Genomic DNA, 27473 nt, shown 5'->3' on the forward strand with positions numbered 1-27473 from the left:
TAATAAGAAAGCTATAGTCTCACCGAAACGGTCTGTGAATGGTCCTGAATCACTTGCTCTCAGTTCACCTAAGAATTTAGTTCCCCAAAACAAAGTAATGCATGGCCTGTATTCAGACTCCAGACATCTGCTTCAAGAAACAGGCTTTGAAGGGGAAAGACCAAATAGACACATTTTTGCAAATATTTTCGTGTGAAATGTACTTACTTCTCTGCCTTGATACACTGGCAAAATAGGACATGAGGCTGATAGCTACAGTAATAACCATATTTTTATTGGTCTAGCAAAAAGATACTTTTGTAAGCTCAAGCATAAACCCCCTTATTTAGACGAAAGTCCTCAGTAAAGCCAACAGGCCCTTGATGTAAAGGGTGCTCCACCAGCAAGGTTGTCAAGAGCAAGCCATGTGCACCTCCTGGTAACACTGAAAGTGCCTGCAGCCAACAACCATCCAGTTTGGGACTTCAGGGGCCGAAGGGAACCGAACAACTATTTCTTACTGGATTGCAATACACTGGGCATCAAAACTAAGTTAATTCCTCTGAAATGGCAAGGCTTAAAGGGCAAATAAGTTTATTTTATTCCCACACTTGGTAACACTGAGGATCAAGATATGGAGAAAACCATTTCTGGCCTTTTAAATAATCACATAATTACTTGCCACCAGTAGTCCATTGGCATTGTTTCACAGCTACCAACCTGTTAAACCTGACCTGCCAAGTTAAAACTGACTGACCTGCCAAGTTCAGCTGAGGCTGCAGCTGGTCTCTGACAAGCAGGAGGAGCTGATGCTCCTCACACTTGCACCAGCCTCCGGAGGAGGAAGAGCAGTAAGGAAGGGAGGGAAGAATATTTGCATTCTATCCTCCAGAATCCAGCACAGTTTAAAAAGGGAGAGAATGATGTGAAAGAGCTGGGTGAAGAGAGGTACTCATAACTTACCCCACTGGAAGCTGCAAATACTGTGAAATAAGCTCCTTTCTTTTCTGCGGGAAGGGACAGGCTCCGCCAGAGCCCAGCCCGGTACTGCCCTGCCTGCTTTTCAGGCTGAGATTGGCCTTCAAGCAGAGATCTTCCCTTGGGTGCACCAGATCCCATTTGTGACATTTGGGGATCAAGAATGTACCTTCTTTTGTTTTCCATGCTCCTTAACCTCAGTTGTCTCAGGCTTTGCTTTCACTTGCCCAAAGGGTGCTCTACCCACTGCAAAAGGGCAAGTCAAATTTAGTGGAATTTAGAGTGTAAATTCCCGAGGGGAGACAATGCCCCTTGAGTGTTTATTGCAGAAGCCGGTTCTCTGGTCCATGCTTACGGTTGACCATGCCTAGTGTACTTCGCAGTAAGACTAAATTGCTCTGTGTGTGTTTGTTTTTATAGCAAGCTGGCTGTGTATATTAGCTGTCCTGCAGTAGAAACCATTTTCCAGTGGAAATGATGGAATGGTATTTCTGCAATGACTTTGGGTATTCACTTTACTTTCCAAATGGCTCTGTAGCAATGCAGGATTTTTTCTTGGTGAGGTTCCTCATCCTAATAATGAAGAAAGGTGCCCATACCACAGTCAACTAATTGATAAAGAGACATTTTATTAAGAATTTTTAATGCTATCATCTTATGTTTTAAAAAGACACATTTCCTTTAACTCAGCCTACTCCTGGGAGAGTATGTGAAATATTTAGCTAACAGATTTTTTCCAAATTCTGTATATTAAACTTAAATAATTTGGAATCATTTAATAACCCAAGGCAAGTCCATTACAAGTAAATACAATGTACAAACGTGTGTTTATGTAAAATGCTTTAAAAAAAACCCAAACTCCTGTTAACCACCATTCACAAAATTAATGTTCTCCCAGGGTTTGTAGTAGGGAGAGCTCTTGGCCTGTGCTGGGCTTTGGCTACCCTGTTGTTCAAACCCCCTGAAACTCGGTGGGAGGAAGCCTGGGACATCTGCAGAGGAGCCCAAGCTCATTGCCAAATCCTTGATTGCTATCACGAGCAACCAGATTGTGTAACCTCCTTTTTGCACTTATGGATTTTGAGCCTGTTAGGTGTTAGCAGGGTTGCAAGATGACCCCGCTCTGGATTTGAGGCAGGACGATTAGGAGACCTGTGCCAGCTCCAAGGAAGAAATCCAGGTGGAAAGTGAGACTGGGGAGAGGTGTTCCTCTCTGGAGAGACAGGAGGATGGGGCTCACCGCCCGAGGCTTTGTTCGTTTGACTCTGCCGGCAGTGGGACTGGTTGCAGAAAAGAGTGATTGCCGTCACTGCCGTCTGCGTTGCACAGATACGCGGTCCTGGGACATCCCTGGGGTATCGTCAGGGGGTGACTTAGGGCACATAAATCTTACATGCTTGAGGTCCAGAGGTCTTAAAGAGAAAGTAAATTTCCAGTCCAAGGAGTCAGTTTTTGAAATGCAAAAGCACTTTGGGGGAGCCATTACTTTTTGAATTGTTCCTCTTTTGCAAACACAACGCCCGTCTAGGAATGTTTATGTTTTAATTCCAGAAAATCAATAGATATAGTATCACTTGGATCAAGGCACTGCACAGAAAACACTGTTTATTGCCTCCTTTCACAGAGAGGGAAGTTTCCAACATTAATGTATCTGCTAATCACAGCAATCTGTGATGTAGCTTTCTGGATAACGTAGCACCAAAAAAAAATATTTTTTAATAAGTGAAAGTTAACATCTTAACTCCCACCTAGAAATCAAAGAGAAAAAGGTCTTAAGTCTAGGCTCTAGGTGCTGATGCAAGCACTGCTAGGTTTTCCAAGGAAGCAAGATGATTAGAGTAACTGGCCATCCAAATCTTTTGAGATCTACCATTATATACTGCTGTGAAATAGGACAGTAAAAATACGAGTCGTAAAATTTTCTGACGAAACTACATGGCAGGTAAGGATGCCAACATACTAAAGTGCATGAATGAAATGAATGTATTAGCCATGATTTTAGCAGTTTAGTACATATACTTAGGTACAGGGTTCTGATTTGAGGGAAAAATGCAGTTTGCAATGTAACTGAGATGATATATCTCAATGAGGTTTGAAAAAAAATATTGGTTATTTCTTATGATTTGGGGCATTTCCCCTTCTCATACAAAGTGTTGTCTATCAAACTCATAAGCATATGAATCTCTTTGACTGTACTATTGTTCAATCTGCCTGTTCTTGACTTAGCCTCTTATTCCATTATAATGCTTGAATGATTCACATGCAATGTTTCCAATCCACTTTTTCTATCTTGTGAAACTTTTTAACGAAATGTTAGCATTTGCAGGCACCAGATGTTTTGACATAAGGAGAAGCAATATGTAAATTTTAATCCATGCTAGGAACAATAGCCTGGAGGCACCTTTTTCTTATTACATGAATCATATACTTAACCACAATGTGGTGGATTATATCAAAATCATCACCACCCTGAATATAGAACACCTGTCTTGTGGTTGCCAATTAATGAAACCGATATATATTTAACTTGATGGGTACCAGTGATTTAACCAATAAGCCTTAGCATACTTCACTGCTGCAGCCTCCTTTATAATTAGACTTTTGGTCTGATTATTATCACAACTTCATACATTTTCCTCTAATCTCCCGTTGGTTGTCAGTACAAATGATGCTGACATTAAATCTGTTTGTCTGTCAATTGCAAATATCACTACTTTTAATCAAGCAGTGTATCATATAGTGCTTTTCTAATCTCTGAACTAACTTTTGATTTCATTTTCTGATGCTGTTTATTTAATCGTTAAGTGTCTGAGTCTGCAACAGGCTGGGTATTGCCTTTCTTCAAAGCGAACTGAGGGCTCTCAGTCCCTCACAAAGGAACCGAGTACATTTTATGATCAAATCCTAAGTACATAATAAACATGTAAAAAAAGCAAAGCTTCCTTCCATGGCTAATCACTGAACTTTAAATAATATTTACAATAATATTCTGGTTTATGACTGATAGGAGTGTCTTAATGTTTTGATGAAATAAAGAGCCTGGAGAACATCTTTATTACAAACAGAATGTTTATCTGATGTAGACAAACAATGAGCACTATTTTACATGAAAAAATGAACTATTACAAAACTATAGCTGAAATATATATTACTACTCAAGAACTTTTGCATCATTTCATGCACAGAAAGCACCAAATATCTTCTAAAGAAAGCAGCACTTTTGATATTAGGAATTCAAAATGCCATCCAAATTGTTACTTAATTCATTAAGTAAGAGTATCTTTTAGTGGCAAATGCTACCTAATTATCAGCTTTAAAAAAATGTTTTACATCTTAAAATACAGTATTCTGTTTATCCTAGGTTGTCTGGGGAACATCCAGTACATTAAAAGGTTTTTGTAGAGCTTTAGTGATTTAACTGATATCATCGTGCCTCCTAGCAATTTTGCAACATTCTGAAAACACTTTCCATAAATCAAAGCCTTAGCAGCAGGAATAAGCAGATGGCAGGAGACCATATTAAAGAATGTATCAATTATTTTTATTAATGGGAGGCTACTGGATCATGATGTATCATAATGGACTCAATGTTTAGCAGTTGTGAAGTGTTTTGTCTGTTAGGTATCTCAGATGTTCTTAGCAGATGTTATTATATCATCTTGTGATGGCATTCTTTGAGGGACCCGATAGTGAAGTTTCACAAGGGACATATAAAGAGATGTTTTAATTTCAGCCCTTTAATTGTATTCATATAATAAACATAAAATACCAGCATGTATAAAATGTAATTTTAAAAAGATTGCATGTACAGCGCGTAATAAAGTACATTCTGTCTGCATACATTGACTTAGAAAACAAGATACTATACGGTTAACAATGAAAAATAGCAATTATTATAAAAATATTCTACAGTCTCATAATAGTAATGTAAATGCCTTTACTTATCTAAGAGACTTAACATAATTTTAAATTACAATAATTTTACATCCTCAATTCATATATACAGCCCTATTAAAGTCAAAAGATATTATAATAACAATGTTCTTATTAAGATTAAATGACTGAATTATATTTAGTTATTTTACTATGTAAAGCAACTGTGTTCCTGTTTGTTAAAACTGTTTGCACTTACTGTAGCTTTTCACACTATTCACTCTATGCGCAACGAAATAATTTAGGTTTCTGTTCTTAGTATAGTATGTATATCCATTTCATGAATTAAACAGGATGTTAATATTTCAACTCCCTTTCCTTTTGTGTAATTATCTGTCCACTGTTTTGTGTATTCTGTAGCAATATGTCCACTAGCTTTGAAGAGCTGCTACTGAAAAGAAGCAAGAACTTCTCATTTAATACATCTTGACAAAAATAGCCAGCTCCCCTCACCCCCTGCCCTGCCTGAGGTCAAACTCTGTAAGTCTTTAAATTCTTTTCAAGGCCCAGAGCCACAGACATATTATGCATCTCTTTCATGAGATTTCATTAAACAGATCTCTGTAGGAAATAGCTAAAAAGTGTATTTTGCTTGCACGACGTTTTATTCCAATAAAACTCGCATGGACAGAAAGAAATTCTGCCTGAGGAAGGACGTCAGGATTTGTCCCGGTAGTCAGGAGATCCCTTTCCTCTGTTCAAGCCAGTAGGACCATGCTCTGCTCTCCTCTAACAGTCCTCTCAGCTTCGCAGCAGCCTCACCGAACCTGGGGTGGGACAGGGAGTGCTTGCTCCGGAAAGGCTGGGATACAGTTACCAGCACACCTATCTCCTAAATACCTTCGGTACCACCTATTCATCCCTGGAATGTCCTAGATTACTGTTTCTTGCACCCTGTACCACCATTCACTTTCAAGGGTGATGTTGTAACACAGGTTATAGTTATTAGCTAAAATACTAATTATGATGACTTCCTACTAGACGAAATGTAATAGTAGTGAAACAACATTGCCGTCATGTACACCTACAGGTATGGATACATTTAGTGTTTTGGGCAAGGGGGTTGGGGATTTTGTGTGAATGAAGACACCTTGAGTACGTTTAATGATAGGTTATTGCATATATATTGCAAAAATATATTGCAAAAGGAGCATTCACTATCTTCTGTTAAGTTTCTCATGCAGGAAGAGAAAAAAAAAATCTGGTGCTTCAGACTGAAGCAATTGTCAGAAGAATGAAAATCAACTTTAAAAAATCTAATGGATGCACTATAATGTTTTTTTAGAACACTGCTTATAAAAGTGATGAAATTCAGGATGTTATTTAAAGTCAATATAGTTCAGAAGTGTGGTCTAACTCCCATGTAAAAGTTCAATGGGAAAATCATGTAATACATTCATATTTAATTTCTTTTTCTCCATTATGAGCAATCCACACTGGTATATTTAAAACTAATGTAGTAGAAACTGCAGTACAAGGACAAATGGCATTTGATATCAACCAAGTATCCCTTCCTTTCATCATCTGAAATGGACAATATGCATCATACACGAGACATAATGTGGGCATAAATGTTACTCTTAATTAATCATATTTTGTATTCAAATCTCAATATTAGCTAGTCTTTGGCAAAACTATGACAAAGTGGTTCGTCTTTTAATGAGCCTAATTTATAGAAGCACTCAAATTAAAATGCTGATCAATTACCTTTGGTTAATACTCATTCGTCTTTCCATTTCTTTCCTCCATGCTACCAAAAAAGGAAAATGACCAGAACCCTGTTTGTTGTTGTTGTTATTTTTAACCAAGCAGTGGAAGTGTATCATAGCCTCTTCTGAGGGCTGGGCTGCCTGGGAATCCACACATATGCAACAAGAAGATCAGTTCTGCTCTGTTCCGCTTACATCCAAGTAGCTTGCACAGGCTCATAGAAATCCTTGAGTTTCCTAAAAACTTACATATTCTTGTGAAACTGGATACTCCATCATCTTTCATAGCCATCCGGATGTAATTTATTATCCCACTTCTAACTTTCCAATTAAGAAACTATCGCGACACTAGCTGGGTTGGTCAGGAATGGGCTACGGCCCTGGAGGAACACAAACCTCATAAGGACTGTGAGGAGGACCCAGGTACCATTAACAGAAGAGGCGATAGGGAGAAACAACTGCTCTGTTCTTGGAGAATATGTTTAAATAAATTGAAAACATTCACGCAAACAACAATCCACTTTAATCTTTTCTTACTATTTCCAATCCTGTGACACTCCTGGGGTGTGAGACAGGCTCAGTGACAGCAAAATTAATACACACTTTTGAAATATATTTTGAATTGTTACAGAACTCCCTAATGTGATCTTTTGGCTTTGCTTGAGGAAGAGCTATGAAGAAACTGTGCCAGCTTATTTTCCCAGGTATTAATATTACAATTAGGATGATTGCACTTAATGTCTTCCAGGAACATACATCACTCTCCAGAATTTCACCATATATAGAAATTATATGCCTTCTACCTGCCCTCTAACTGCCAAGCCTTTACTGAGTCACCAAAACACGTTTTCTGAATGCCCTCTACCAGCAAGCTAGCTATGAGAAGCAGTGCATCACATCAACACTTCTGAATATCCCCTTTGGTTTCAAAAAGTCTTCCTTTTCAGCTTTTCTGTAGTGAATCCACAGCCAAATCTGAAATTAAATTCTCTTTGTTTCAAGTGTATGAAATGGGAATCTTGTCATTTCCCTCCATTTCCAAATGGATCAAAGGCATGCGTATGGATAGAGTCCCTTTGGAAAAACCTTACTGTGCTGCCAAAGGAAAGCACTGTCCAGAAGCGCACTGTTGTGTCTCTGAATTATGATCTCTTCCACACAAAAAAGGACACAGTTTGAATATTCTTGGAATAAGCAGCTGACATAGCACTGTTACCAGTAGTGCTTGTTTTAAATTGTGCTATTCGTAACATGGAGTATCTTTGTTGAGTCTTGTACATCCATACAGTCTTTCTGCTGAAATGTCATATCTTTTTCTGTCTGAGTTCGTTTGAGTTTCTGTCATTATGTTAGTTTCCATTTTTCTTCTGTATCATTAAAATATATATTAAAAGTCTGTTCTTTTTCTACAAATGAAATTTTAAAAAAATGGAATTCCATGAAAAGCTTAATGGATTTTCTCTTTTTAAAAAGAAGCCTACACAGTTTAAATTTCATGCTCACTTCACTTGTGCTAAAGCATTACTGTCTGTTTTTTCAGATTTTAAAACCTGTAACATCTTTACAGTTCCCAGCTTAAATAGTTCCCTGTTGCTTCATGTTTTGTAGAATTCTTAGTTATATAAAAAAAAAGAAATTAACAAATGACTCACTCTGTTTATAGCAGAGAAAAGTGAACACAGATTGAAGAGAGAGTTTGAATACACTTTTGTAACATGGATTTTCCTTTTGTGGTAACCATTTTCAGAGTGCTGTAAAAAGTCATGGAATGGTAGTAAAAACGTTCCCAGTGAAGAAAGATTTGTGCAAATGTCAGCTGTGAACAGAGGGTGTGAATCTGAGGCAAAGTGATATGAGTTCATGTCCATCTATCTCATTTTCTTGTGAAGTAAGGGCTGATTTAAACCCTTGTCATGTAGTAACTTCTCTTCACAGTGGCTCTCCTTGTTCATGTTTAAAATAAGCACAAACACCATGCTTATGTTCAACTCAGTCTTTTAGCAAGTGGTTTAGAGAAGTATGAGGCCCTTTCTGCTTTTATAAATCATCTCCATCGTCTGTGCTAAAGCTGCTTCTCCTGCTGCTCTCTTTCGATGCGGCTGGGGACGTGGAGGACAAGAGTGGGTCTGTTCCAAATGGCGACACCGTGTCATCCAATAAAATTTCCTCTAGCCGTTGCTCTTCTTTTAAAGCTGCGCTGAAGGACAAATCCGTGAAGTGTGAAAGTGGATCAGAAAAGGCTGTAGATCCATCGCAAGCATCAGAGTTTGGTCCATGTGCCAGAGGCATTTGTTGAGAGTAGTCTACAGAGTTCTCCTCTGGATAAGACTGTTGCTTGATGACCTGTGCAGTTAAATCGACAGCACTGAGTGAAGACATGACTGGAAGGCCGTGTGCACGTGCTTGGATCTCTAGTTCCTAACATTTCAAACAAAAACAACCAGATAATGACTTTAAACGACAAAACAGCATCTTCAGAACTATTGCAATAAGTATGTGGATTGTACATGCAAATTAATTATACATATATATATAGATAATATATTTTGTCCAGTTTTAAAATAGAAAATTGTTAATCTATTAAAATTTGCCACTCCAGTGTTTTTATTTCTCCTCCTGTCTTTAAGTAACTGTCCTATGGGAACATAAGAAGTAGGACAGCCACTCTAAAACCACTGTGTACTGAACCCAATAAAGGTGAGAGAAAAATGTTGCAACTTTCTAGTTCATAATCCACTGCTTTCCAGAGAAACAGAAGACACTTTATTTGGTGATGTTTATGATATACAGATATATGTATAAATCACCATATATAAGATGATTGATTGTCTGCCTATCTATCTGTTTCATCTTCATATGTGTCTACATTCAAATCTTGCATTTCAAGCCATGCAGGTCTATATTCTGCTGTTTCATGTCACAAGCAGATATAACATGGCACACAACACCCAAGGAAGTGTAACATGTGAAATGGTTACAAAGGGAAAATAAGAGTAGTGAAGAGAATTTTGTGTCCAATATTGATTTTTTGCTGCAGGGTGTGAGAGACTGAATTGTTACCTTGAGCTGTTTGTCTCAAAGATTGTTAGGTGTGAGAGACTGGACTGTCATCTCAAGCCATTCATCTCAAGGATTGTTTGATGTGAGAGACTGAATTGTGAACTGTTTATCTCAAGCCCTTTGTCTCTGAGATGGCCTAAGCAGGACACTCCTCTGTCCATAAGGATGATTACCAGGCCACTGAGGCATCCAGGGGAGGAAACGGGCTGGAGTCGACGAAGCATGCAGGAATGTGGAGACTACCATTCTCATGGAAACTGTAATCTTTGAGAAAAGATACTGGTTTCTGGTGTTGATGACGCGAAGGTCGTATGATAGACGAAACCTGCAGCGCGTGAACAGTGCGTGAACAGTACGTATGTGCATGCATCATCAAACTATGCCCTATAAAACACCGTGGAGACAAGCCGTGGTGTGCACCCACCACCGAAGAATTGAAGACTGAGGACCAACGGGACGCCACTGGATCCATGGTGGTGACTATCCTTGCAACTCTATCCCGACTGCTTGCTTGATTTCTGCCTTTTCTTCCATTCTATCCTATCGCTACTATTTTCTACTTTTGATACTTTTGATAATAAAAACTCTTTTGGGTATACGGCATTTGACCTCCTTTGTGCCTTAATCTTGCTCTTGGGATCATATTGAAACCTTCCCCGACATTGGATCGGGACACAGGGATATACTTTTTTTTGCTTCCTTTTTTGTCTTTCTCTGGCTCTAATACATACATAAGGAAACTGTTTGTACAAATACTTTATTAACTTTGCATGTATTCCTTTATGTAACGTCTAATTATCAAAGGAATTTCCTAGAAATCTAAAAAATACATCCTCCCCAATATACACAGCGATAAATAGGGAAACTCAATTCATTTTTAATAAATGCTATTTGGGGAAAACTGATATAGATTAATAAAATTTGATGAGGGATAAGTACTGAGAAAGCTTTGTAGTTCACGGAGACGCTCTTATACAAACCTGAATTCGGAGTACAAGCCTTCTGTTAGCATGCTCTAATTTCTTCTGCCTGTGTTCTAATTCTCTGGCTCTCTGTTGTTCTTTTTGTAGCCACTTGATGTACTCCACTGATGCTTTTAAAATAGTTCCTTTGTTCCAGCGCATATCACTGCAGAATGTAGAGATAACCTTTTCACAATTGTGCATGTCAGCAGAATTCATAAGAACTTACAAAATCTTTTACATTAATATGAAATAATGATTTACATGACTATTATTCACTCTTAGATATTATTGCTTCTGAATGGAAATTTTAATAGAATAGTTAAGAAGCCCTTATATAGTAAAATTAATCCCAGAATGAAAATAAGTGTCAAAAGAAAGTAATAAAGTGACTTTTTGTGGGAGAGCTAAATGCAATATCATGATTCTACCATTACAGTTTTTATATTTTTAGTGAAAATTGCTTTTATTATTAACTCTAAGATTAAAATCTATGTGCAGTATTTCTGCATTAATGAACTAGGAAATATACATTACTGAGGACTTAAGCCTAAATTTTTAAAGATCATTTTGAATATACTACTCCTTTTACCTGACTTACTAATGAGGTTGCTTTTATGCTTGTTGAGAAAAAAATGGTCTGTGCTGAATGCCACTCCTCATTGATGGTAGACCGGACAAATCACACTTTCATAACCATAATGGCTATGGAATGACAAAAATCCCGTTCAAAAATCTTGAAACAATATAAACCAAGTTAAAATCCACAGCTACATGCAGACCCCAACTCAAAATAAAAGCCTTGCAAAAAACAAGATTAAACCTGTCCATCATTCAGGAAATCATGGTTTAACTTCCATCTTACAAGCAGTCATACTAACAACAATAGACTTGTTCAAATGCATCTGTTCAAGGACTTTCATGTACCCATTTATCAATTTTCCATGTATTCCTTTATGTAAGGTCTTGAAGGCCTTGGGACAAGAATTAAATTTGTTGAAAATGTTTAATTTCTAATAAGGTTTATGTTACAGGGTGGGCCCACTGCATTAAATATATAGACAAAAGGGTTTATCCAAACTATCCGCTTCAATGCAAGATGGCTTAGACCAAGCAGAAGATTGGCAGAGGTTCTGGTCCTACAAAACAACCCTGAGAAGGAAAAAGCTATTTAAACCAGTAAGAATCTGCGGCTGGGAGTGACAAGCAACAACCTTAGTGCATTTATTTTTTTTTTTAGTACCTATTCCAAATACATATACTTATACACTGGCATTTATAGAGTCAAAAAGAAATATAAATTATATTCCAGGCAATCATCACCTTCCATTATTCCTTGGTTGCTTTAGTTAGTGAGACTCGCTCCCACTCACATGCTTACCTGTGGTGAGTAAAACTGTGATCTGGAGTGGATTTGTTGCAGAAGTGTCTATGCTTTACATTCAGCCTGTCTAAGTGTCTAAGGAACCTTGCACCCTTGCCCCAAGGCAAAGCATGCTTAGATGCTTCCACCAAGGCAGTTGTCTTTCTACTGAATGTATAGGGCAAAAGCCAAGCAGGTACAGGATTTAGGGACCCAGACCACCTGGCCTTTCCTGACACACTGTACTGGGGATAAAACCTTATGGAGTTGATAGCTTTAAAGATGCTCAGAAGAATATGCAAAATTATTTGTGATAAAGCATCACAGTGTTTAACCATATCCTAGAATTTAGATCATTTACTAGAGATTTGGGAGAACCAGCTTTTTGATCAGAGAGAGCTCAAATCCACATCTCTGACCTCTCTGGGCAGCACACAAACCATGGGACTCCAGCACTCTGGGACCCCCCTCATCTCAGCGATGTGAGCCAGGAATGTACAGCTTTCGGGATTAGAAGGTGAGGATGTCAGAAAGAAAATAATTGTTGCCTCAGACCTGCTGTCTGCAAAGCCAAAACATCAGAGGCTGCTTGCTGAAGTGGGTATGTATTTTCGTTTAGACAATCCCTGGTCAAAAAAACTAAAGCAGACGTGGGACTGGGAGCCAAGAGCAGAACCTGTCTCCCTCATGACAGCTGATTCACCTCTTGGCAGTCCCTCTGTCTCCTCGTTCCTCTCCCTGTACTTCTTGCCCAGGTGGGAGGACAGAACATTTTCCTGCCAGCATCTCATGGACTCCCTCCCAGGAGAGGACTTCCTCCTCACGTGTGGGATACCTATGTTCAAAGGTTAAGGAAGTTTTTAGTACACATAATGCTTGTTTTCTGGACAAATCTTTGACTGCCATCACCACATTATAATCTTGTTTTCTTCAGACCTCTTTGGAAAGTTGGTGAAATACTGAGAGGTCCCTATTTACACCTGGATTGCCGTGGAGTTTGAAAGGCAGCGAGGTGCCTGTCTGTCTGCACCAGAGCACTCCTGAATAAATAGGAGCAGCTAAAGCTAGGAGGACAGCAACGTTTCAGACTGGGACTCTCCACTGCCATCTCAGATATGAACTACATGTGCTATGTGTAGCTCAGAATTACAGTAGGGTTTTGGTTAATTTCAAGTGAAAACGACTGATTTAGGACATTTTCATGGCAACTTTGAAAAGTGCTATATATATATATATAGCATAAACTCTGGAGAAACACAATCTGCCTAGGCAAGGGGTGTCACCTCTTCCTAGCATGTAATCAAGACAAAACTAAGTCAGTTTTGGACTGATGGTCTGAACATAAAAATGTAGCACTATGAAATGAGAAATTAATCCATAGCTGGCAAAATGGAAACAATTAAGACATGTAACAGCAGGAGAAAAATATGCATGTATCACATATTTGGCAAATATTTCATAGTGATTTCACAAACAATTTCATGTCAGTTATAAAATATTACAAATTCAAAACCAAATATTTTTGGTTAGTTTTTCTGATTGACATATGAATAAGCTATATATTCATGACTGTATTTGGAATCTTTTTGTGATTAAATTCATTCATGTTACACATAATTGACAACCTTTGTGATATTGTTTACTTTTAGTTCATTTTGCTTTGGTAGTTTGAATTTTTACGTATATGGTAGTGATATTTTTTCTCATAGGTTGAAATAAATCTTCACTGGAGGTCTAATTCCGAGATTCAAACTCCTCTAGGAAGGTTGAGAGCATCTGATCATCTTAGATTAAAACTAATTAACGCAAACAGAGTTTGGGAGAGGGCGATAGCCACAGAGTTTGCCAGCCACAGAGCAGTTACTAATAACAAATACATCTGTGATGTTGAAACTATGTTTGCAGACCATTTCTTTCCCTATTTCTGAGAAATTAGCTGTGAACTATGCTTGCTCAGAGAAATACTTTGAAGGACTTTGCACTTGTTTTGATGACCTGCACAATCACAAAGTCTATTCTCCTGAAAGAGGCAGCAAGTTTCCACTTTATAATAGCATGAGTGTACGAAAGTTTTTCCTTTACAAGAAACGTGGCCGTGCTGGCTGCTAGCAGGTCTGTCCACAGACAACAGAGAGAAGGTCAGGCACACGCAGATGCAGAGAGGAGAGAGTGAGAGCAACCCACTGCTTCTGCCCAAATCCTCAGTGGTTCTCTTAACACCCCAGTTCTGTAGAATGACTAGAATTCTTAAAGGAAAGATTTTTTCTTCTTAGTATCTCTGACAATTCTAGTCCGACTACCATAAAACAGTTCTTGCATAGGCATTTCCAGACTCCATCACACATAAAAGGTGGATTCTGAAAGGCTGAACACAAAGGAACCATGAATGGAAAGGTAGGTATAGTTAAAGGAACAGGTTATGAGTTTTTCAGCTAAATATGACTGGGTATTTTGGGCCTTTTTTAAATTCTATTTTTGAATTATTCTGTATAACTGTTTTGCATTCTGAATCATCTACCACTTGGATATCTAAGCATTGAAAATGAAACAAAAGAGTCAAAGTTCTTTGCAATTTATACTTATCTCCATTTTCTAATGCTGATGAAGTGAACTTTAAACACCCATTCATTTAAGCAATGTAATCCACACTTTTCATCATTAAATTAAAAAAAAAGAAGTGAAAAGAATAGGGGTTTAAGCCAGTCAAAAGAAAGTCCCTGCGGAAGCTCTGCAGGAGCCAAACAAGTTCACTATATAACTAACAAAACAAAAGTGAAATAAAAACCCCACACACCACTTCTAAGAAATATAAATCATAAAAGGTTTCCAAATAGCATCAAAAATGTCCTTTTCTGTTCCTGAGTCTGAATGTAATCTTCTTGAAGCAAGCCATCTGGGACAGGCATGCTAACCACAATGGCTTAGTTATAGTAGTATTTGCTCTTCAATGCAAAGGCTGATTTGCTTCACTGTCATTAGTCCAAGCATCAGTAAGGTTTCTCCATTTACAGCTAAATTCCCACTATAAGAAGAATCTTCTAAAATCAATATATGAGGTGAAAATGCTATGTGTGATAAAATGTTACAGATAAAGTATTGTAAGAGATGATACATCTCCTTCTTTCAAAGAAGAAGGGGGCAGATTGGGGGCACAGTAAGCTGTTATGAAGGAAAAAGCAAGAACTGAAAGAGAGGGTAAGGACACTGAGTTATGATTTGTCAACACAGGACCATACCAGAAAGAAATAATAATTTTGACCTGCTCAGCCAACAAAACAACATGGTCAAATTATGTTTTTCCACCTACAAATATATTAAAAAAAAATGTGTTTACACTTTGGATTAATTTAGCCTGGCACCAAGCTATAGCAACGCTGTGTTACAACCTAGTTTTTCAAAAGCGTCCTGCACCTTTTGATGCTTCTTTTTTTTTTAACAACAACTTGAAACCTTTTAAATAGGCCTATTTTCAGAAGGAGTACTGATTACCAGCCTTTTGAAGACAGCAGTCCTCAGAACCTGAAACACTTAAGTTCACCTCGTGCTTTTGTAAACATAAGCCACTTTGGGGCTGTCACACTGTTGAACTCAGTCATGGGTTTGCAGACTAACACAAGAAAAGGCTATTTCTTCAGGATCTATACCTGAATTTTTTTCATCAAGCGACACCACCAAAATCTGTGGGTAAAATCATTCACTTACTGGAGCAAAATTACAGGTCCAGGTCATTCATTTCATGAAGAGCTTAAGTGCTTGCTCTAGGTATAAATGTTTTGAGTAAGTTCATAAACTAAGCCTGATTCCAGACCAAAACATGTAACTGAAACACCTCTGTAGGCCATCAAAAATCACAACTGGAATTTGTACCTCATGCCCATTTCTAACTGAGTATAACTTGCTTCCATTATTGCTTTATAGCTGCAAACCAACAGTGCCATCCACTGTTTTTCTGAGAAATCTTTCAATTATTTGCCCAAAAGGTCTTGAATACTGAGAGATGCACCAGCAAAATTAAAACCCTTCTACCAGTCTGTGTTTGCAACAGATCACATGCGGCCAAAACTTTATTTAGGTACTTAAAGCACTTCTTATTTTAACTCAGCTGTAATACCTAATTCTTTATTAATAACAAGAACGTGCCCATTTATTTAATCTTGGGTGGATGCTGTAGAAGGAGACGAGTTCATGAATTCTCTAAAATGGATGCGGTACGTTAACTTTCTCTCTGGTGGTTTCACTCCAAGTGGCTTGTTATGCCAACCTTGTACTTATGTAAGTCTCACACAGCTTTACATTGTTATAGAAATCCTTAATATAATCAAAAATTTCTTAGTCCTAAGGAAAAAAAAAAAGGCTGAAATATCAATAGATGTTTTCATTTGAAGTATCATGCAGGTCTGTATTGACATGCAAATGATAAAGAGAAAATCTGTATAATCAATTTTATATGAGTCACAATCATGCTAGCGCACGGTCTTAAGGCTTCCCTGAGTGACATGAGAAATCTAAGGCTAAAGTTCAGCACTAAATATCACACTGAATTGTTATTGCTAATCCTGCAACAGGCTTTCCTACCGAGGCAGCTTTTTTTCATATTGATGACAAATAAAAGCTTTAAGGGAATGCAGGTATAGTTTAAGAAATATGCATTTCTGTTACTGTCAGTATATGTATTAGTATAAAATGATATTATTATAGCAGTTATTATTTTTATCCTTGCATTTTAGGACTGTTTTCCCTGCACTGACTGGAGGACTTTCAAAAAATGCTCAGTCTACAGAATCTTAAGCTGATATTTTTTTTTCTTAGGCAAAGGGCAGACAGTGACAACATGCATTTTGTTTTATCCCACTAGAGGGCCCATGGCAAGGGCTGAAAACATCACTCCTTCTCCAGAGACACCACACAATTGTTCCCAGGGACAGAGAGCTGGACTGTCTGTTGTTTGCCTTATCTTTTTTTTGGTTTTGTTTGGTTTTTGTTTTTTTCCCCTGATGTGGCAGTCTCTCTTAAACATCCTGGAACTGCTTTCATTTTATTATCCTTTCACGTAAGTTTTCCCAACAGCCACCAAAAGGTTTCCTCTGTCAAAGGTTTGTTACTTTAACAGCCTAATCTGAGCCAGTGACCCGGCATGGAAGATTTTGTATGCCATTACTCAATCCTATAGCTAGTATATGCAACTGTCTTTTTTTTCCTGTATTTAAACGATAAACATTATTATAGGAAAGACTGTTGAACTCACGGATCATTAGACTTGGGGATGAGTGTGCCAAGCTCCTTGATTCGGTAATTAATATTATACCTTCTTCTTCTCTCAACTGTTAAAAAGAAACAGTTACTGTTTTTATGGTGAAATATTCTTGAAGAAATTCAACATAAAACATTTTAATTAGTTAAAAATGAGTCAGTCGATGTACAGAAAATTTCTTCCTCAAATAGAAGTCCCAACATGATCCCTTACCTGACTCTGACTTACTCTCAGGACAAACTCCATGATTAGTACCATCTCTGTATCTTACCCTACCTGTAGGTTCCTCCCCCATTTACGGCTAGACTCCTAGATAATGAAATAGTCACATATTGTCTAAACTGAGCTAACACTTCTTTTTTTCTGATGTTTCTATATTATTTCTCCACCCTGCTCCCACACAACAGAGTTTTCAGCTTAGTGGAGTTTTGTTGATGACTTCAACAGGGACACAAGACAACTCATCCAACATTTCATATTTGGGCAGAACTCCTGCTACAGATCACAGTTAACAGCTTCACTATCCCTTATCTACAGCTATCAGCACTGCAAACCACAGAGAGGACATAAGGGCAACCATATTGTCTCACTGAAACAGAGAAAGATTGTGTCCCAGAAACACTTCATCCCCAGCACATCTGTTTCCTTTGGTGATAGACAGCACAGATGTGTTTACAATAACTTTTAAAACACACAGAAGATGAAGAAAAACATAATTTAAACAATACAAAAAAATTTTCTGTGTTTAAATTTATGCTTCTCCTAAGAAAAAATAGATATGGTATCTTGGTTTACTTGTAGTTTAGTTAGAAATGAAAAAGGAGAAGATAAGCCTCTTAAAATTAGTTCCCCCTCTCTGTGCTCTCAGTCCACTTTATCGGCATTGTACCACTATCCAAACTGGCGTGTGTGATCCTTCTCTGTACAAAAGGCTCTGTCATCTTTCTGCCTCCCATTTCACTAATTTACAGAGAATTCTCCTCTGCTTCCTCACCAGTTTTTCGCCAGTTACTTTTACACGTAGAAACTTCACATTTTCTAGTGGATAGGCCCAAAGGACATCTAGTTGCTTTAGGGAGTTTCTTGTATATAATTGTGACATAGAAAGTATATTCAGCGAGAACGTAGCCCCATTGTGGTACTGGTCAGTGTCAGAGACCAGCAGTGATGTTCTACTGGCGTGACCTCACACTTTTGTCCACTCCTTCCACGTTGTACTTTAACTCAATCCAAACCTCAGTGAATGGACAGGATTCAGCTTCGGTCCATCACTAGGATTGCATTTTGCTGTTTGTCTTATCCCTCGCTTCTTGGAAGACCTTACCTTGGGCTCAATATACTAAAGCCTCTGTACTCTGTCAGAACAGACCCGGCCAGCCTGGAACATGGGCAGAATGGATACATGCTCCCCTCATCCATGTATGGAGATGTGCACTAAAAGTTTGATGTCCTAATTTTGAATATAAGTACGGCAAGCCCAGTAGAGCTAAATTAGAAGTGTAAAGCCAAGGGCAGCCTGGTGGGTCTTCCTAAGCTGACTTCAACCTTCTCACAGTCATACGAGCATATTGCTTCCACTTCAGTCCCACCACGTAGATCACTTTTAGTTCTTTACTTCTTCCAACACATAAAGGTGTTTTTTCTTCCTGTCTGTGTGAGGCTCTTAGGTTTGTGCAGCTGTCGGTTATTTCCTCTCTAGCTGATTCCAGCTCAGGGAGCTCCCTAGGTGTTATTATTTACCCTGATGAAGTGCTTTGCCTCGGTGAGACGTACTAACTTGTCTATTCTTTCTAGAAACAGGAATTTGACTCAACAGATTAAAGCATCTCAGGTTTTGTAGTCATGATTCACATATTCAGGAGACAGGGTTATAATTCTCCTGAGTGTACTGTTAAGTGACCCCTTGCATTCCATTGGCATGAACGTGCTGGATCTCGTAAGAGAACACAGTGTACAAAAGCACATAGCAACCGAACAATTTAAAAGATGTATTTCAGTTATGTTGGCAAAATAATGGCAGGGCAAATGGAGTTAAAGAATATGCATTAACTATACAGTCATATGGCATAATAGCTGCTGTTTGATTAATATTTACACTGTGGAAAAGCTCTGCAAGATACTCATCAAAAAGTAGTCAACTAAATGTTGGCAATAAAACAAGGCAAAGAAAAAATTTTCTTTACAAGTGGACACTTACAGAATTCTTTTTCTTTCTGTTTTTGTAGTTTTTCCTGAAAAGAAACTTCCAATATGAATTAGGGGGGAAATTTTGAAGCTTGGAAACATGTTTCAATAGAGCTTTCCTGATTTACGTCTATTACAGTCCAGTGGTATCCTGAGTTATCAATAATATTTCAAGTATCAAATTATACCAAAGACAAACTAGAAAATTATTTTTCAAACTATGTGAACAGGTTGACCGTATAACAAACAAGTATTACACCTTTAATTCTTTGTCTGGAAAACAAAAACCAAAAATGCCCAACAAAATACATTTAGTAATGGTTTAAACTCTTGCTGTTACATGAAGAAGGGGTTCTATTTCTTAAATCTAAATCCCTTTTCATGGTTTCATTGAGGATCTAACCTTTCAGAAAGATCTTTTTTCTAGTTCCTCCTTGGTATGAGAAGGTACAAGAACATTTCTGTAAAATCTGGACCTTAATTCAACCTGAAACATGAATGTTTGTATAATTCTCTGCAAGTTTTGAAACCTGATTTTTCAGACTATCTCTAAAAAAAAGGTACTCATAAAAGAGTAAATCACACTAATAAAGCCTTTATATGTAATGCATTAATATGTCCAAGCCATCAGATAGTAGAGCTATTGCCAGAGAGGCTCTGAAGTATACACTTGGAGCCAAACCAGAAGAGATGTCACATGTCTGCATGCTATCATCCTGGCATTCAGCCTTCAGCTCAGTTGCCAGGGGTGAGGGACAGTTCTCAGACATGTCTTCTGTGTTCAGGAAGGATAAACTCAGAGCCAAAATAACCAATGGAGGCAACAGTAAGACCTGGCATCCCCAATGTATGCATGTGCCTGTCTTTCCCCTTGCAGTTCCAGACAACTCCTACCCACCACCTTTCCTAGTCCAGCAAAAATTCCCCATTCCTACCCAAGCAAGACAGGCAGCAGCTACATTGGCACTTCAGAGAAGATGTGCTAGCAACAGGCCTAAAAATACACATGGTCTGTCTGTAATCCACAAAAACGTACAGACAGAAAAACGGATGCCTTCTGGAAAGTCTAAGTAGTAGAAAGTTGTCCATGGTGGTTGCTAGCATATTGTACAGGTGTATGTATACTTCCAGGTATAATTTCATGCAGGTAAAGCCATAAATCCCTCTAAGATTACCAGAATAGCCAGAGAACCAAGATATAAATAAGACAACAAAGATATAAATAGCAGCTCTTAACTAATTACCAATTTGGGTTTAAATTCATAGAATCATAGAATATCTCAAGTTGGAAGGGACTCATAAGGATCACTGAGTCCAACTGCCAGACTATTTCTGCTGGAAAAAGTGGAAAGGAGAACTGGAAAATCTAATTGCTATATTCAACACTTTCCAGAAAGAATCCTTTAGGGGTTTTGTTTCAAATTACTCTTTAAAGGGAAAAATTGCCTAATTTTATAGGCAATCTTTCAGCAATAAAAACTGTTTTTTTCTTTCTATTCTTGACAAACCAAATTGTTGTTTATTTTTATAAATTTAATATTTAGACACTGCACTATGAATTTTACTATGTTCTAAGCCTAAATTGACCGTTCCGCTAGAACTGAAATGCCTAACATCCGTACATGGCTGCATTGCTGTCCATAAAGGAGACAGAAGTGTAACCCAGCCTTCAAAGGTTAGGGGGTTCTGTATCAGAGCAGAGTCAGAGCACTGTGAGTCTCACCCAGTCCTGCCCTGATGTCCTTTTGTGACACACAATTTCCACAACTTTAAGTGCTTAACTAGTGTTTAGAAGTTGTCTGATACCCTCTGTAATTTTTTTTTTCCTTCCCATCACCCATAGATATAGCCTCTCGCTTGGGTGCTTCAGGAAGTAAGGTATGAAGACTGTATTTTCACTGTTAGTTTTTTCATCATCTGCCTCCTTTCTTGTCTGTTTTCCACTGTAATTCTTAGAGACAACATCAAGTAAAGTGTGCAGGATACATGTACAACTGTAGAATAAAAACATAGTAGCAGGAGATGGAATGAAAAGAAATTCATTACAATATGCAAAGTATTTTGAAAGACAAAAGTGAAAGACATTAAGTTCAGGGAAGAAAGCTCTGTGGCTAGCTGATTTTGCAGACTGAGTTCAATTTGATTACCCTGGTAAGATGCTAATCTAGAAGAACAGAGATGTGGTAGCTAATGTATATTATTTTTGCATTCCCCATACATTCCATTTAATGAGATGGAAGATGAACATATACTTACTGAGATTGTGGTTATCCTTTTTTTGTCTTTCCTTTGCCATTGCTCGTGTATCTGCTTCTGACAGAAAGTAACATTTACTAAAACAGTCCTTAAGTTGCAATTCCAGTACTTCTTTCACCTTTTCAAAATGGCCTCTTGTCACAAAGAGCAGCCTTCTAGTCTTTTTACTTCATTACTCTTTTTATTATTAAATAAGATCATAAGCAAATCTATATTCTACCAGTACTAAATTTTGAGCTAGTCTGGCAGATTCCTTAAGATTTTTTTATTGCACATTTTTCATTTAAGAACATAGAAATGTCATGGAGGGGTATTTTTCTCCAATTTGCTGTATTTTACATCAGGATAAAACTTACAATACACTAATGCGCGTGGATTTGTATATCCCATAATGCAAGAGTTAATCAGATTTGTAAGATATTGAACAAACTCACTGTTTCCTCTGAGTGACACTAATAAACTGTACATGGTTGTTGGCATTCTTTGGATTAATTGAATGTAACTTTTAAAGTTGTTAATCCACTAATATGGATTTACCTTGAATAGCCTTATTGTAAGGTTTTAAAAGAACCATTTGTTCTACCCTGGAACAAATTTAATGGATGATAATTTATTTATACCATTGATCAGGAGCCAACATGTGGAAGAATCCACTATGTTTCCTAAAATAATTAGGTTTATTAGAAGCAAGATGTCCATAAAAAACAGGGGGCAAATATGGTTTCTGAATTGCTAAAGAGGAGAACAGAAAGAAAACATTTCTCCTTGGTCTTTGTTCCTTTCCTTAAATGAAACTACAAACTGCAAAATGCTCAGGAATTTAATTATAGACATCTATTCATGGGCAAGATTTATTCAACTTTTAAGAGAAACACCATCACTTCTGCAATTATAAAATACTAAAATCTGAGAGTTCTTTTACCTGTGAGTTCCCTTTTTACTGGTAGATTAGCTGGGCAGGAAGCATTTGTGAGACCCATATTAGCTGGTGCCATTCCCTGGTCACTGTTATATATATCCAAAATGCTGCTAGATAGCTTGAGGGGTAGGGGGAGGAAAGAAGAATAAGGAAAAAAAAATATTAAAATAAGTTAAAGACTTAAAAGATTAAAAAAACATAAATACAAAGAGCAATCTTTTTTGAATATGAGTCTGGTGTTCTTTAGAAGTAGTTGTGTACATGTGTCTAAAGGTAAAGCTTACCTTTATGTAGTATTAAGTAAAATTGAAAATGAAGCATCACAGTCTGCCACTGTTCCACAAGCAGCTTTCTAAGTGCCCTTTGTGTGGATTTCAGATGCAGAGTGATGGCAGGATATGGTTCCCAGTGTCTGTTTTTCGATTACTTCTATAGCATATTTTCCAGTAACAGGATTACCACAACTGCATTTCAAACATGAATTAGGTTGAAAGTAAAAACAACCTTGCTGGTTTTGACCTACTCCCCAGTGATTTTTTAACCACATCACTAAATTCTGAATTGGTACTTCATACTGCACCTGGTTTAGCAGTATAAAGATTCAGTGACCCATATAGATGCAATAGTTAAAATTAGAGTGGACAGAACATCAAAGAATATGCTTTAAGGAAAGAAACTGTGCTGTTGTCAGGATAAACCAGATAGCCTAATGGTTTTAACATGTATAACATATACGATAATGTATACCATTACCCTTGTTACCTTCTAAAATGTAATATAACATTATTTAAATAAACCCATAGAATGCACTTAAAGAGAAGTAAGGCTAAAGTATATTTCTATGGATTCCAGATAATTACCCAAATATTACTTTTACTTGAGTAATTTTACATATCTGAAATAACTGTAAAATGTGTAAAAGTTTAGTAAAGAACATTTCAGGTTTTGCTTAGTTTCTATGACCATATAACCAACCTTTCAGCATTGATGATTATCTTATATATTTCTGTACGTTCATGTGAAAACAGCTGTATAAAAAGAGTCCAAGTCCAGATTCACAACAAAAGATTTGTATTCCTATTGCCTTCTAAGGCAATGAGAGCAGCATATTTTTTTTCATTTTATCATGCATACAAAGTTTGTGCTGACATTTTTCTTTCTTTTGCCACCAACACACAAGGACTCAGAAATTGAGTTTGGGTCCACCTGGCCAAGAAGAAAGGAGAAAAAAAAAAAGGAGGAAAAAGTGGGTGAAAAAAAGTGAGGAAAATTGTGGGTAAAACTACTGACTTTGAGACAGAAAAGCATGAAAGGAAATAAGGAGTTATTTAAGAAACTTGTTTTTCATAGACAAGAAAACATGTTTTTACAGTTCTGCCCTGCACCCATGGATCCTGAAACACCCTGGAGTTTTTCAGGCAGCTCATTGAGACACCAACCATAGGTCTGCTGGGAACTAGCTTTTTTTAGGCTCTGATCATTTCTTTTCTTGTAGAGACTGTGAGCCTCACCACAAGCTATTTTGAATGGAGGCACTTTCCCAATGACGTGCTCAGTCTGAAATTGTTCCATGGCAGTGCTTGCTATATTTTATATTAAATCTGAAATTTTAAATGTTTTATTTTCAAATAATGATTTTACTAAATTAACTAGTAACTTTACTAAATTATCTGAGAACCTAATTTGTGTTAAATTCTCCCAGTTGTATAACCTACAATGAAATGAAGGAATCAGGATTCTTTCTGAATACACATAAATAGCACGCTCATTTTTAAAGTAGAGGTTTATTACTTAGGAGAACTGACAACTCTTAAATACCATTAGAAATCACAACAGCAAGTCAGTTTTGAAAATCTGCTTACATATTTGATCTCTCAATGAAAATATTTTTTAAAAGAATGTTTGGAATTCAGTTGAGTATTACTCAAGAACAAGCTATGTTTAATATGCAGGATTTGAATGCTAAGCGCATTTGCCCGTTAAGCACCTTTGTTTCATTCCAGAGTGGTAAACTGACAAGTATTACAGCATTCACTGCAGCTTTACCTTCACATTTTCTTTGTTCCAGGGCTAGTATAACTATATTACAAGAGTGAACTCATATTAGCTCTAGACACATATTTAATTACTTCCTACATTCATGTAAAAGAATTTTGCTTATTGAAATGATATGAAAACAGAATGATATAAAAAATTGAGAGTCAATGTGACTCCTACACTTACTCCAGTGGACTTTGGATAAGGCTGTTATATGGTTTAGGCTACCGTTTTTGTGAAATTCTAGGAAATAGTAACCACGGAATATAATATAATCTAATAAATAATCTAACAAATGAGAAATGCATAACTATCATATTTTATATATTTCACATAGCTGTGTACATGAGGTCAATAACTTGCATGAAACTGGTGGTAATCTTTTTAATTTATAAGGTTATCAATACCATTAATGAAAAAATCACAACTGTAAACTACAGTTTGACACAAACACCTGAGATGATACATAAAGGATTACTTCTAATTTTCAAACAGTGGTTCAACTTCATCCTCAAAATATAGTTAAATTTTTATAGTCTATTCTCAAAAGTGTGAATTCAAATGATAAGGCCCAAATCCAAGAGAAAAGGTCATGAATGGCTAACTTAGCTGGTAATGAAAAAATAATACCAACACACCTGAAAGTTCAGAATTGTGTGAGGGTTCAAAAGGGGGTGAGTAAACTCAACTTAAAACCACAGGTAGACATTTCAGCTGAATTTGGTAACACAGTTGATGAAAGTACTTCTATCTAAAACAGCTGCCATTGTCTGGAGTGATATGAGTTCATATGCCTCCTTCCATCAGCAGAACTGCTGGGGCAGTGTCATCCCACACAGCCGGGGCTGCAAGTGAGTATCTGTCCATGGTCTATGTCTGGCTGCACTACTTCCATCGAGGTGTGAAAGGCATGAAATATTTTCCCTGATGTCCCATATCATCTTTGTTTCACACAGACGGTGTCCAGAATTTTTCCCCTCGTCATTTGGCAATTTTTCTCAGTCATTAGGGAAAGAGAGTCATAACTCCATGTGGAGATGATGAAAATGAAATCCAAACCCAAGTCATTCATCTACTGATGGCTACAATATTATAAATTCACTAATTCAAATGATTCACATGTGTTAATCCAGAAGTGATAGGCAAGGATGGAGAGGTGGTGGGGTAGCCCTGTATGTTACGGAATGTTTTGTCTGTCCAGAGCTTAATGATGGTGACAATACAGTTGAGTGTTTATGGGTAAGAATCAGGGGGAAGGCCAGCAAGGCAGGTATGGTGGGAGTCTGCTATAGACCACCCAACCAGGATGAAGAGGCAGATGAAATATTCTATAAGCAGCTGGCGGAAGTCTCACAATCACTAGCCCTTGTTCTCATGGGGACTTCAACTTAGCAGATGTCTGCTGGAAATACAATACAGCGGAGAGGAAACAGTCCGGGAGGTTCCTGGAGTGTGTGGAAGATACTTCCTGACACAGCTGGTGAGGGAGCCAACTAGGGAAGGTGCCCAGCTGGACCTGTTGTTTGTGAAGAGAGAAGGACTTGTGGGTGATGTGATGGTCGGAGGCTGTCTTGGACATAGTGATCATGAAATGATAGTTTTCGATTCTCGGAGAAGTAAGGAGGGGGGTCAGCAGAACTGCTTCCTTGGACTTCCAGAGGGCAGGCTTGGCCTGTTTAGGAGCCTGGTTGACAGAGTCTGTTGAGAGGCAGTCCCAAAAGGCAAAGAGGTCCAGGAAGATTGGACATTCTTCAAGAAGGAAATCTTAAAGACGCAGGAGGGGGCCATCCCCATGTGCCGAAAGACGAGTCAGCAGGGAAGAAGACCAGCCTGGCTGAACAGAGAGCTTTGGCTGGAACTCAAGAAGGAAACAAAGGAGAGTTTATGACCTTTGGAAGAAAGGGCAGGCAACTCAGGAGGACTACAAGGATGTCATGTAGTTATGCAGGGAGAAAATTAGAAGGGCCAAAGCCCAACCAGAACTTAATCTGGCTACTGCTGTAAAAGACTGTAAAAAAAGTTTCTATAAATACATTAGCATCAAAAGGAGGGCTAAGGAGAATCTCCATCCTTTATTGGATGCAGGGGGAAACATAGTGACAAAGGATGAGGAAAAGGCTGAGGTATGTAATGCCTTCTTTGCCTCAGTCTTTAATAGAAAGACCAGTTGTTCTTGGGGTATCCAGCCCCCTGAGCTGGAAGACAGGGATGGGGAGTAGAATGAAGCCCCCATAATCCAAGGGGAAATGGTCTGCTACACCATATAGACACACACAGGTCTATGGGGCCGGATGGGATCCACCAAGGGGTGGGTGGATTCCACCCACTGAGGGAGCTGGTGGAAGTGCTCACCGAGCCACTTTCAATCATTTATCAGCAGTCCTGGCTAACTGGGGAGGTCCCAGTTGACTGGAAGTTAGCAAATGTGACACTTTCTGCCACACCATTAAAGAGAAACTTTGATCTAATGTTAACTGTCCTAAATTATTCTCCAGAACTTGGACATCGGAGAATAACCCTATTCAACAGCACTGTCACAGAGAGCCTACAAAATTCTCACTCATTCACCTATTTTGAAAGCACTAATTTCTGAGCTGCAGAATCTGTCTTTCGAATTGAAACATTCACAGGTGTGACAAATATGACCATTTTTAATAATCCATAGGTAGGGTACTCTTGGGGAATAGAGAATGGTAGGTTTGACCCCCCTTAAGTCTGTCATCATCTCAGTCAGTGCTCTGAAGGATTGGATAACAAAATAAACAGTTTACTCATTTGGCCATAAAAAGGACATACAAAAAAAGGTTCTTTTCTTCATACCTACAACCCCTCCAGATTTAGG

General features: G+C 37.9%; 1 protein-coding gene across 2 annotated transcripts in view; it reads right to left on the bottom strand.

Annotated features, from left to right (window-relative positions):
* Window positions 1-4014: 4014 nt before the first annotated feature.
* The window catches only part of TFEC (transcription factor EC), a 71884-nt gene continuing 48425 nt past the window's right edge, over window positions 4015-27473 (bottom strand). The window contains exons 4-8 of one of the 2 annotated variants that reach the window (XM_052790560.1): window positions 22598-22712; window positions 21676-21729; window positions 17230-17305; window positions 10640-10787; window positions 4015-9017 (exon numbers count right to left, since the gene is read on the bottom strand). In XM_052790560.1, coding sequence (XP_052646520.1) covers window positions 8637-9017; window positions 10640-10787; window positions 17230-17305; window positions 21676-21729; window positions 22598-22712 — 774 coding nt within the window. In that variant the 3' untranslated portion in view covers window positions 4015-8636. Of the gene's footprint in view, window positions 9018-10639; window positions 10788-17229; window positions 17306-21675; window positions 21733-22597; window positions 22713-27473 lie in introns of both variants that reach the window. The other variant, XM_052790559.1, reaches the window with a different exon arrangement.

The sequence above is a fragment of the Harpia harpyja genome, chromosome 6, assembly GCF_026419915.1.
Source record: "Harpia harpyja isolate bHarHar1 chromosome 6, bHarHar1 primary haplotype, whole genome shotgun sequence".
NCBI lineage: Eukaryota > Metazoa > Chordata > Aves > Accipitriformes > Accipitridae > Harpia > Harpia harpyja.